Source organism: Gopherus evgoodei, chromosome 3, assembly GCF_007399415.2.
Source record: "Gopherus evgoodei ecotype Sinaloan lineage chromosome 3, rGopEvg1_v1.p, whole genome shotgun sequence".
Taxonomy (NCBI): Eukaryota; Metazoa; Chordata; order Testudines; family Testudinidae; genus Gopherus; species Gopherus evgoodei.
In genome coordinates, this window is record NC_044324.1 from 109,067,027 (window position 1) to 109,080,474 (window position 13,448).

Sequence of the window (13,448 nt, forward strand, 5' to 3'; positions counted from 1 at the left end):
TGTGTAACTTTGCAATATTTGTGTAACAGAGACATGGGAGACTAGTAGCAGTGCCCTAGAAGTGATAGAAGCAGATGGTTGCTATTTATTATTAATTATTAATTTTTGTAAGTAATTTTAAAGGAACTAACCAACCATTCTCCAAAACTTGGATGTCCCCTGCAGCTGCAGATGTCACAGTCATTTCAGATTGTCTATTTTTGGCACGTTCAGTTTACAATATTGTGTGATGTGCACAGGGAAACTTCAGTTTAGAGGAGTGGGAAAGCAAATATGATTTCTCATGGGAAACTTTGAAAAGCATTCTCTTTGCTCTGGAAAAATATTCCATCTACTTATATCAATCACTGTTAGCAATAGCATCAGAGGGGTAGCCGTGTTAGTCTGGATCTGTAAAAGCAGCAAAGAATCCTGTGGCACCTTATAGACTAACAGACGTTTTGGAGCATGAGCTTTCGTGGGTGAATACCCACTTCCTCAGATGCATGTAGTGGAAATTTCCAGGGGCAGGTATATATATGCTAGCAAGCAAGCTAGAGATAACGAGGTCAGTTCAATCAGGGAGGATGAGGTCCTGTTCTAGCAGTTGAGGTGTGAAAACCAAGAGAGGAGAAACTGGTTCTGTAGTTGGCAAGCCATTCACAGTCTTTGTTCAATCCTGAGCTGATGGTGTCAAATTTGCAGATGAACTGAAGCTCAGCAGTTTCTCTTTGAAGTCTGGTCCTGAAGTTTTTTTGCTGCAGGATGGCCACCTTAAGGTCCGCTATAGTGTGGCCAGGGAGGTCGAAGTGCTCTCCTACAGGTTTTTGTGTATTGCCATTCCTAATGTCTGATTTGTGTCCATTTATCCTTTTCCGTAACGACTGTCCAGTTTGGCCGATGTACATAGCAGAGGGGCATTGCTGGCATATGATGGAGTATATTACATTGGTGGATGTGCAGGTGAATGAACCAGTGATGGTGTGGCTGATCTGGGTATGTCCTGTGATGGTGTCGCTGGTGTAGATATGTGGGCATCGAGGTTTGTTGCATGGATTGGTTCCTGAGCTAGAGTTATTATGGTGCGGTGTGCAGTGACTGGTGAGAATATGTTTCAGGTTGGCAGGTTGTCTGTGGGCAAGGACTGGCCTGCCACCCAAGGCCTGTGAAAGTGTGGGATCATTGTCCAGGATGGGTTGTAGATCCTTGATGATGCGTTGGAGGGATTTTAGCTGGGGGCTGTACGTGATGGCCAGTGGAGTCCTGTTGGTTTCTTTCTTGGGTTTGTCTTGCAGTAGGAGGCTTCTGGGTATACGTCTGGCTCTGTTGATCTGTTTCCTTATTTCCTCGTGCAGGTATTGTAGTTTTGAGAACGCTTGGTGGAGATTTTGTAGGTGTTGGTCTCTGTCTGAGGGGTTAGAGAAGATGCGGTTGTACCTCAGTGCTTGGCTGTAGACAATGGATCGTGTGATGTGTCCGGGATGGAAGCTGGAGGCATGAAGGTAGGCATAGCGGTCGGTAGGTTTTCGATATAGGGTGATGTTAATGTGACCATCACTTATTTGCACCGTGGTGTCAAGAAAGTGGACCTCCCGTGTAGATTGGTCCAGGCTGAGGTTGATGGTGGGGTGGAAGCTGTTGAAATCATGGTGGAATTTTTCCAGAGTCTCCTTCCCATGGGTCCAGATGATGAAGATGTCATCAATGTAGCGTAGGTAGAGAAGGGGCGTGAGTGGACGAGAGCTGAGGAAGCGTTGTTCCAGGTCGGCCATAAAGATATTGGCATATTGTGGGGCCATGCGGGTGCCCATAGCAGTGCCACTGATCTGGAGATATATATTGTCATCAAATTTGAAATAGTTGTGTGTAAGTATAAAGGCACAGAGCTCAGCAGCCAGTTGTGCTGTGGCATCATCAGGGATAGTGTTCCTGACAGCTTGTATTCCATCTGTGTGTGGGATGTTTGTGTAGAGAGCCTCTACATCCATGGTGGCTAGGATGGTGTTTTCTGTGAGGTGACCAATGCTTTATAGTTTCCTCAGGAAATCAGTGGTGTCATGGAGATAGCTGGGAGTGCTGGTGGCATAGGGTCTGAGTAGAGAGTCCATATATCCAGACAGTCCTTCAGTGAGAGTGCCAATGCCCGAGATGATGGGGCGTCCAGGATTTCCGGGTTTGTGGATCTTGGGTAGTAGATAGAATAACCCTGGTCGGGGCTCTAGGGGTATGTTGATTTCTTCTGGTGTTAGTGTAGGGAGTGTCCTGAGTAGATGCTGTAGTTTCTTAGTGTATTCCTCAGTGGGATCTGAGGGCAGTGGCACCCGCATGACCCCACAATATGCCAATATCTTTATGGCCGACCTTGAACAATGCTTCCTCAGCTCTCGTCCACTCACGCTCCTTCTCTACCTACGCTACATTAATGACATCTTCATCATCTGGACCCATGGGAAGGAGACTCTGGAAAAATTCCACCACGATTTCAACAGCTTCCACCCCACCATCAACCTCAGCCTGGACCAATCTACACGGGAGGTCCACTTTCTTGACACCACGGTGCAAATAAGTGATGGTCACATTAACACCACCCTATATCGAAAACCTACCGACCGCTATGCCTACCTTCATGCCTCCAGCTTCCATCCCGGACACATCACACGATCCATTGTCTACAGCCAAGCACTGAGGTACAACCGCATCTTCTCTAACCCCTCAGACAGAGACCAACACCTACAATATCTCCACCAAGCATTCTCAAAACTACAATACCCGCACGAGGAAATAAGGAAACAGATCAACAGAGCCAGATGTGTACCCAGAAGCTTCCTACTGCAAGACAAACCCAAGAAAGAAACCAACAGGACTCCACTGGCCATTACATACAGCCCCCAGCTAAAATCCCTCCAACGCATCATCAAGGATCTACAACCCATCCTGGACAATGATCCCACACTTTCACAGGCCTTGGGTGGGAGACCAGTCCTTGCCCACAGACAACCTGCCAACCTGAAACATATTCTCACCAGTAACTGCACACCGCACCATAATAACTCTAGCTCAGGAACCAATCCATGCAACAAACCTCGATGCCAACTCTGCCCACATATCTACACCAGCGACACCATCACAGGACCTACCCAGATTAGCCACACCATCACTGGTTCGTTCACCTGCACATCCACCAATGTAATATACGCCATCATATGCTAGCAACGCCCCTCTGCTATGTACATCGGCCAAACTGGACAGTCTCTACGGAAAAGGATAAATGGACACAAATCAGACATTAGGAATGGCAATATACAAAAACCTGTAGGAGAGCACTTCGACCTCCTTGGCCACACTATAGCAGACCTTAAGGTGGCCATCCTGCAGCAAAAAAACTTCAGGACCAGACTTCAAAGAGAAACTGCTGAGCTTCAGTTCATCTGCAAATTTGACACCATCAGCTCAGGATTGAACAAAGACTGTGAATGGCTTGCCAACTACAGAACCAGTTTCTCCTCTCTTGGTTTTCACACCTCAACTGCTAGAACAGGGCCTCATCCTCCCTGATTGAACTGACCTCATTATCTCTAGCTTGCTTGCTAGCATATATATACCTGCCCCTGGAAATTTCCACTACATGCATCTGAGGAAGTGGGTATTCACCCACGAAAGCTCATGCTCCAAAACGTCTGTTAGTCTATAAGGTGCCACAGGATTCTTTGCTGTTAGCAATACAGAGCCCAGCTCGAATATGGAGAATGAGGTGAACTCTATCCTGGCTCATGCATCATAAGAAAAATTGCTATATGATTTCCATTTTCAGAATCTTTATGCTGAGGTGTACAGAGATGGACATCTTATTCAAAGCTAGCTACACCAAAGCATAATGCACCTCGATTGGATCTGGGCTACCCGTGATGATGTGTAAATCAGGAGATGAGAAATCGACTTTCCAATTTCAGGGTGTGTTTGCAGGGATAGCAGTTACAAAACTAAGGTGCCATTTTACAGAGTCACATTACAGAGTATAGCCTTTTATATAGCAGCAGGACTTGCTAAAGAGTTAATCTTTCCCCCTTCTGGTACCTCTCCACCTGTGTATGATTTCACAATTGATGTGGAGATGATTGTCACAATAAAGTTTTATGATATCTGTCTAGTCATTTATATAATGCTCATCACCATGATATTTGAGACATTAGGTGGAGAATTAGCAGGCAAACCCCTGCAATTGATACTCAAACAAAATGCCTATTGATTTCAGAGGAAATTTCATTTGAATAAGAACAGCAGAATCAATCCCGAAAAGTCTTGGAAGTCATTGGGAGATTAGCCTAAGAACTACAGACTTGGATTCAGGAGAGAAGTTAAACCACAGACTTAAGTCCATCCCTATTCAGAACAGCCCTTAAGCACATGTTTACCTTTGAACATGTACTTAAGTCCAGTGACTTAAAGTTAAGCATGTGCTTTATTTGTATCCTGGATGCTTTCCTGAATTGGAGGCTAACTCTGAACAAGCAAAGCCTCTCTTCTCATCTAGTTGCCATTAGAGGGAAGAGAGTTATAGAAAAAATTATTACAAAGGACTACTGTCAATGTTTTTCAAAGTGTACAATGAGGAGTTAATAGTTCTTTCATTCTAACATGAAAATTCTTTCAACTCAAATGTTCGAAAAAGCGGAGCTGTAGATGACTGATATACTGTAGAAAAACACTGTCAATGAAAATTTGAACCAGACCCAAGTGTAAAATAGCTTAATTCCAATGTTAGCCCTATATTAGCCAAATAATTTATAATTTGTTATTGCAAGAAAGCTATGCTATTATTTAGAGGTTTCTACTAAAAATCCAAAGGCAAACATTTTTCTCCTACTGTATTCATTTTGTTGTTCTCCTTTTTCACATTCATCACTCAAAATTGAAATATTTCTTTCATAGATTGAAATTAGATTTTGTTTTGCTTTTCAAGCAATTGGATTTTGATAATAAATTAGTTTGGATTGGAAGCATGTTTTCAATTTTACTGTTAATTGTTTCAGAGTACTAGATGCTGATCAGGTAGCAGTGGTTAGACTGGTTCTCGTTAGACATGCTTCAGGAAGCAACTGAACCTAACATACTTTAAGTAGCACTTTTACCCAGACAACAAGTAGCTTTGTGGTCCCAAAGTATATTGTTATGTAAATTCAGCTCTGGGGCAGTATATAGTTTGTGCCTCACACAGAGCATTACCTCTGGTTTACGACTACATTGCGGTCTAAGGGCTTCAGTGCAGGCTGTATAGGCATGTCAGGGACCTTGGATTCGTACTTGCATTGCTAGCCCATGCTAAAGTCCATCTCTTCATGTACACAGCTATTTTTTGCTGTGCTCACATCATACCATAGATTGCAGTGTAGGCATGTCCTGTATCTTGAAGATGATGAGGAAGCAGATTCCACTCTGTTTTTATATTAAATGTACAGGGAGTTCCATTCAAGCTTGTGTTGACACTCCATACAAAAACAATAATTTTGGACCTTATTTATTTTGCAGTCCATTGTTTTTGTCTCCTCCTTGTTCTAATTCTTGATTCCAGGTGACCCTCCTTCTCAAGTAGGGACAAAGGTATATGGGCTGGAGAGTGCTGCTGTTACTTAGGATATTGCATTTACTCAAGATATTAGTGGTGAACTCCGGATCCCATTGAACTCAATTGCAAAACTCAATTGATTTGAATGTATCTGACGAAGAGGGTATTCACCCATGAAAACTCATGCTCCAAAACATCTGTTAGTCTATAAGGTGCTACAGGATTCTTTGCTGCTTTTATTGATTTGAATGGGTCAGGATTTCCCCCTAGATTTGCTTATGGTCTTCCTGGTGTTGATGGCTATATACCAAGATGACAGGTGCAATAGATGTGCCTAGACAAACAGATCAGTATAATTGGGGAAATGGGGGAGCAGGGGGAAAATCTGTGAGTTGGGTCATTTGGGAGTATGAACAAAAGCTAATTATTTCCCTAAGTTTCTTTGTACTAACACCTACACACAGATATTTAATAAATAATTTCTGGCTGGATTATCTTCTTTATTTTGATTTAACTCTTATTATAAGTATTCATATTCACTGATAGAAGAGAGAGAAGTTTCCTCTCCTTGGTTAGATTTGGAATTATTTTTGGAAACTTTAAAATGTACATGGCTTGCTCTATATTTTTTGCTTATTAAAGAACTACAAATGTTTTCACAGTTTAGTATTCATTTAAACAAAAAAAAGAATGAGAGGGCTAAAATACCTCCTTTCGGCAAAGCAACAATTTTGCAATCCCCTGGGATAAACTAATGCTTTAGAAATGTCTTCTACTGTCATTGTCCATGCTTCATTTGATGCCCTTTAGAATCATTTTGTCTGTTCAATGTATGTGGGGAGGATAGTTGGGAGATGAGGGTATAAGGTATTTATATAATCAAGTGGACATTTGGGGAGGGAAAGAGTTGGCTGTCCCGACATGAACTGACATTAACCAACTTCTATGTATTTCTTTGTTTTAAACATTTTACTTATCTATCCTTGTGATTCTGAGGGGGAAAAAATGAATTCGAGCTAAGGTCTTAAAATTGCTTCTAAAAGGCAATTAACTGTCCAATGTCTTTGAAGTCTGTTCTATAGCTTGTTAGCTTGCTTTAGTTGCTGAGGATACATTTTATTTTTAAAAATGCCTCATTAGAAGCATAATTAGTGAATAAAGTTATCATTGCACTCCTGTGAATTGTAAACTGAATCCAGGTTTAGTGTGAAACATCAATTTCTTACTGATCCGTTCAAATGAGAAATCAGATATGGGCTTTTGTCAGTATTTTGGCTGCAAAGAGAAAAGAGGAGATGGAAGTAAGAAGAGTAGGCAAGTTAGTTAAACTGCAGGGTAGAAATGGAAAATCAGATTGAAGGTATGTTGGGTTTGAAGTTTCCTTCATACATAGGCAAAAACAGAGCAGTTTTTGTCTCATGTTGATGAGGCCAAGAGGGTTCAAGACTGCCAAATGAAGCTTTTTTCTCCTGTACTGGCTGACTTTGAACCTGCATTGAAATAGTGCTTTATGGAGTTGATAAGCTTTGTTTGCTGGTTTGTGTTTTCCAGAATTTCTGAGATATCGATGGAAGTTGCTGAAGAAGGCAATGTATCTGGAATGAGTCGTCATGCTCACTTGATTGAGAAATGTGACTGCCCAGTGGGCTATTCTGGCTTGTCATGTGAGGTACAGTTTTTGGTTAACCTTCATAAAATGTCTTTACTCTGTATTCGTCTTTCATCAGTAATGGTATGAGAAGAGTTTCAAATAATAACTATGGTTAAGTAAGCCGCCCATTCTCCCTTGATTTTATTCCCTCTGTTCCTTCTCTCCCAGGTCCCCATCCTTCAAAGCCTTTAAGCCAGGGATAGGCAACCTATGGCATGCGTGCCGAAGGTGGCACTTGAGCTAATTTTCAGTGGCACTCACACTGCCCAGGTCCTGGCCACCAGTCTCGGGGACTCTGCATTTTAATTTAATTTAAAATGAAGCTTCTTAAACATTTGAAAAACCTTATTTACTTTATATACAAGAATACTTTAGTTATATATTATATACTTATAGAGAGAGACCTTCTAAAAACATTAAAATGTATGATTGGCACGAAAACCTTAAATCAGAGTGAATAAATGAAGACTCAGCACACCATAGATTCATAGATTCTAGAGTCAGAAGGGACCAATGTGATCATCTAGTCCAACCCCCTGCACAAAGCAGGCCACAGAACCCTACCCATCCACTTCTATAACAAACCCCTAACCTATGTCTGAGTTATTGAAGTCTTCAAATTGTGGTTTGAAGACCTCAAGCTGCAGAGAATCCACCAGCAAGTGACCCATGCCCCACGCTGCAGGGGAAGGTGTAAAACCTCCAGGGCCTCTGCCAATCTGCCCCGGAGGAAAATTCCTTCCCGATTCTAAATATGGCGATCAGCTAAACCCTGAGCATGTGGGCAAGACTCACCAGCCAACACTCAGAAAAGAATTCTCTGCAGTAACTCAAATCCCATCACCAACCACTCGGCATACTTATCTGGCGATAGTCAAAGATCAATTGCCAAAATTAGGCTCTCCCGTCATACCATCCCTTCCATAAACTTATCAAGCTTAATCTTAAAGCCAGATGTGTCTTTTGCCCCCACTACTCCCCTTGGAAGGCTGTTCCAGAACTTCACTCCTCTAATGGTTAGAAACCTTCATCTAATTTCAAGTCTAAACTTCCTAGTGTCCGGTTTATATCCATTCGTTCTTGTATCTACATTGGTACTAAGCTTAAATAATTCCTCTCCCTCTCTAATATTAATCCCTCTGATATATTTATAAAGAGCAAGCATATCCCCCCTCAGCCTTCTTTTGGCTAGGCTAAACAAGCCAAGCTCTTTGAGTCTCCTTTCATAAGGCAGGTTTTCCATTCCTCGGATCATCCTAGTAGTCCATCTCTGAACCTGTTCCAGTTTGAATTCATCCTTCTTAAACATGGGAGACCAGAACTGCACACAGTATTCCAGGTGGGGTCTCACCAGCACCTTATATAACAGTACTAACACCTCCTTATCTTTGCTGGAAATACCTCGCCTGATGCATCCTAAAACCGCATTAGCTTTTTTAACGGCCATATCACATTGACGGCTCATAGTCATCCTGTGATCTACCAATACCCCAAGGTCCTTCTCCTCCTCTGTTGCTTCCAACTGATGCGTCCCCAATCTATATCTAAAGTTCTTATTATTAGTCCCTAAGTGCATGACCTTGCACTTTACACTATTAAATTTCATCCTATTACTATTACTCCATTTTACAAGGTCATCCAGATCTTCCTGTATGATATCCCAGTCCTTCTCCGTGTTAGCAATACCCCCCAGCTTCGTGTCATCCGCAAACTTTATTAGCACATTCCCGCTTTTTGTGCCAAGGTTGTGCCAAAATAAAAAGGTTAAATAAGATTGGTCCCAGAACCGATCCTTGAGGAACTCCACTAGTAACCTCCTTCCAGCCTGACAGTTCACCCTTCAGTACGACCCGTTGTAGTCTCCCCTTTAACCAGTTCCTTATCCACCTTTCAATTTTCATATTGATCCCCATCTTTTCCAATTTGACTAATAATTCCGCATATGGAACCGTGTCAAATGCCTTACTGAAATTGAAGTAAATTAGGTCTACCGCATTTCCTTTGTCTAAATAGTCTGTCACCTTCTCAAAGAAGGAGATCAGGTTGGTTTGGCACGATCTACCATGTTTTATTTTGTCCCAATTACCATTGACCTCAATGTCCTTAACTACTTTCTCCTTCAAAATTTTTTCCAAGACCTTTCTGAAAGGTTGCTGATCCCTGCTTTAAGCACTTATTTTAACTTTAAGCAGATGAGTAGTCCCATTGAAATCATTGGAATTATTCATGTGCTTAAAGTTAAGCACATTAAACTTTGCTGAATCAAAGCCTCAGCACCTGAGTTGTGTGAGCAATAGAAATCATTGGAACTTGTTGAAAGAGGTGAGGTTTATACAGTAGAGCCTCAAAGATATGAACGCCAGAATCATGGACTTACTGATCAACCAGATACCATGTGGAACTGAAAGCGATCAGTCAGGCAGCAGTGGAGACCAACCCCTTCCCCAGCTAATACTGTACTGCCTCGGGCTTTACCTCTGGGGTTTAGGGCTTTGGCCATGAGGGGTTACGGCCGCAGCTGCAGGGGGTTCCAGGGCTCCAGGCGGGGGTGGGGGCCTCAGGTTCTGACTCTTGGGAGCACCAGGGCTCAGGGCTTTAGACTAGGGGAGCCCTGGGGCTTGGGGCTTCAGCCCTGCAGTTCAGTTCCTGGCTTCAGCCCCAGGGAGGTGCTGGTGCTTGGGGCTTCAGCCCCGCAGCTCAGTTCCTGGCTTAAGCCCCGCGGGCTCATGGCTTTAGCTACAAGGGAAGCACCAGTTTCAGTCCCAGCAGTTCCCCCATAGCTAAAGCCCCAAGCCCTGTCCCCCATCCCCGGCTAAAACTGGGAATGGAGGTCTGGGGAGCCTCAATGCCTGCTGCAGGGCAGAAGCCAGCAATGGAGCTGCCGAACTGAAGCCCTGAGCCCCAATACCCACTGTGAGGCTGAAACTGGGAATGGAGCTTCAGGGCTGAAGCCCTGAACCCCAGCGCTCCCCCCAGGTCTAAAGCCCTGATCCCTGGTGCTCCCATGAGGCAGAAGCCCTCAGTGCCCCTAGGGGCCTCGAGGATCAGAAGCTCAGTACCCTCCCACCCGGGGCCCTGACACACACACACATACCCTCACTCTGCAGCTGCAGCCTCAACCCTACTGTGGCTGAAGTCCATAACGTCTTGTTCAGAGTTACAGACCATTTCAGAGTTATGTACAGCCTCCATTCCCAAGGTGTCCATAACTCTGAGATTCTACAGTATTAGCAATACCTTGGTGGTCATGCTATCACTCGCTTCTGGAGGCTAGCTTACAAATATCCCTTTATGACTATTTCTTAAAATGCTTAAATACTGCCACTGGCTTGGTATTTTCTTGGCTAGTTCTCTGCAATGAATTTGAAGTTAAGTACTTGGCAAAACAGCTATGAACTGACAGAGTATCACACATTCTTATTTGTCACTGTAGCTGGGTAGATGCAGCCAAAAATTGTCAGTGACTTTTGAATGTTTTAAAACAAATTCCTTTTAAGTTCATTCACATCCCTTTTGCTTGTATTTTAAAAAAAACTCTCTCAAATGCATTTATAGGCATGAGTGTTCCTCCAAAACCAAGATTTTTAAGTGGATATTGCAGAACCTTTTCCTGTAGTGACTTTTGAATTTATACCTGTGCAGAGTCATACTGAAAAAATTAATCTAAGTGATGCATTCATCCAGTTAGGTAATAGAAACATTAGGTAGCCTCTGGGTTCAATAAAAACAGCTTGAATTATGAATATTAAATATTCACCATGAGTCATGAACAAACTAAAGACTAACAAATATGCACAGTAGTTATTTGGTGAATTTCACTTAATTTTCAGCTCATGACTTGTCCACAAACAGATAGTAATTTCTTTGAAATTTTTCACCAGATAGTTATTTATTATTACAAGAAACTTCATTAAAAGAACACTGTTAAGGTTTCAAAGTCAAACACCCAAAAGTAGAGCTGTGTAGAGGATGGAAGTTCCATTTCATTAAGTATTTTGAGTTTTGGAAATTGGGCTTTCATCATAATGCCCAGAATCAAAACAATTTTTTTTGAATTAGGTCAAAATGAAACCTTACTGACTCAAAAAAACCTGACTCAAAATTCTTTCAACTTTTCAATTCTCTGCAAATTTTATTTTCATTTTGAATCAAACCAAAACTTGTTTTCAATTTTTCAAATTGCAAGCAAACCAAAAAATCCATTATTCGCCCAGCTCTTATATGTGGTAATGTAATTAGAACAGTATCATAATGCACACTTTCTGGGGAGGAGAGGTAAGGTTGAAGTTACAGAGTTGCCATTTCATGCTTAATTGTTCAATTTTAATACTCTCCCAATATATATTTTAATAGAATATTCTATAAAGGATTAAGCCCCCATATTCCAGTAGGAAAAGAGAAAGATCTGATACCCAGTTGCTTTTTAGCACATGCTAATAATAATAATAATAATAAAGTAAAGCTTGTCCTATTATCTGGAATCATTTCTACTGCTTGGCTTAATCCATATCCCAAAATTGCAGTTGTAGGAGCTATGCGTATAGTATTTTTGCCTCCGATATTTCAGAGGTGACATTGATGTCCAAAATTTGTATTCAAGTGCGTGCCCAAAATATAAGGATAAAAGAGACCTTTCCTGATAAGCACTTGCTGGTATCTTTCAGAAATAGTTGTGGAAAATGCATTCAACATCCTCATAATTTACTTCATATTATAACCATATTCTGTGTCATTTCATAATTTTCGAATCAATACAGATGAGAACAATGTCAATAGTGTATTAAGTATCAGAGGGGTAGCCATGTTAGTCTGGATCTGTAAAAACAATAAAGAATCCTGTGGCACCTTATAGACTAACAGGTGTTTTGGATCATGAGCTTTCGTGGGTGAATACTCACTTCGTCGGATGCATCTAGCATATTAGACAAATGAATTAGATTTCAGCTTAGGTGAGGACTTACCAAAATTGCATATTTGTACCCTAATCCTAAGGGCTCTCAGCACTTGTAAAGGGTTCCACTGTACCAGTTGTTTTGGACAAGGACATTTTTGAGGGGAAAAACTAAGAATCTATAGTAAGGAGCAAAATTACTTCCACTTGAGATTATTCCTCTAAATTAGAATTCCTCACAAGCCATGGTAAAGGTAGATAGGCTGTTTCTGTGCTTCTCTGATTTTAACATATTCTAAACCAAAATAAAAGTGAATTGAGATTACTTACTTCTGACTTTAAAGAAAATAATTGTGTTTCTACTTTCTCTCTTACTTAGATTCTTGAATGGGTCACCAATGATTATAAACTTAACATACTGCTACAGGCTTTTGTACAAGCACAGTCAAGCACATGTCAATTAACACTTCACTCAAAAATCCCACTTTTGATAGTGCAAAGCTGCTGCATAGTCTTTACTTCAGTTTCCCTTCTGTTTTAATTTGCATCCATTTTACTGCCATGTAATGGAGGTAGAACTCCCACCCCTTCAGAAAAGCCTAAATCCTCATCAGGAGTAGGACATGACCTCATTAAGATACCCTTAATAGTATTTGGTGATCTGTTCTGTTGTACGTTATACTATAAAACTGAATATCTTATCTATGAGGACCAAGGTAGGTGAGGTAATGTCTTTATTGAACTAACTTAGATTGGTGGAAGGGGCAAGCTTTCGAGCTTCACAGAGCTCTTCTGCAGGTCTGGAGATCGTAACCAGAGTGTACAAGCTGAATATATGATGGGACAGATTGTTAAGCATGAGGGGTTGTAGGCCACTTCAAATAAAGTGGCCAATTAACACTTCTGCAGTCACAGGTGAATGGAGGGTTAATAAGCAGCAGGTGCATTACAGATTGTTGTAATGGGCTGTAACATTAATGTCTCGGTTAAGTCCATGGATTTTAGTGTCCAGCAGAGTTATGAATTTAAGTTCCCAGGCTTGTCCTTTTAAGGTTTTGTGCAGATTTCCTTTGAGGATGAGGACTAAGAGGTTAAATATGGAGTGGGTTAGTTTTATACCCCCCTCCATCCCCCACCCAAAAAAAGCATTTGCCCTCAGCTGATAGGGTGTTTTTATCTTTTATCATTTTTCTGTGTGAGTTCATTTGAGAGCGTAGCAGTTGTCTGATTTCACGCACATAGATGTTGTTAGGGCATTTGATGCACTGGATGAGGTAGACCACATGTGCACTAGGCATGTGTAGTACCCATGAATCTTGAAAGATGTGTTGTGGGAGATACTGATCATTGTAGCACTGGAAATA

General features: G+C 41.6%; 1 protein-coding gene across 1 annotated transcript in view; it reads left to right on the plus strand.

Annotated features, from left to right (window-relative positions):
• The window catches only part of LAMA2 (laminin subunit alpha 2), a 377,975-nt gene that overhangs the window by 226,746 nt on the left and 137,781 nt on the right, over positions 1 to 13,448 (plus strand). The window contains exon 30 of the mRNA XM_030558337.1: positions 7,094 to 7,211. Within this exon, the coding sequence (XP_030414197.1) occupies positions 7,094 to 7,211 (118 nt within the window). The remainder of the gene's footprint in view (positions 1 to 7,093; positions 7,212 to 13,448) is intronic.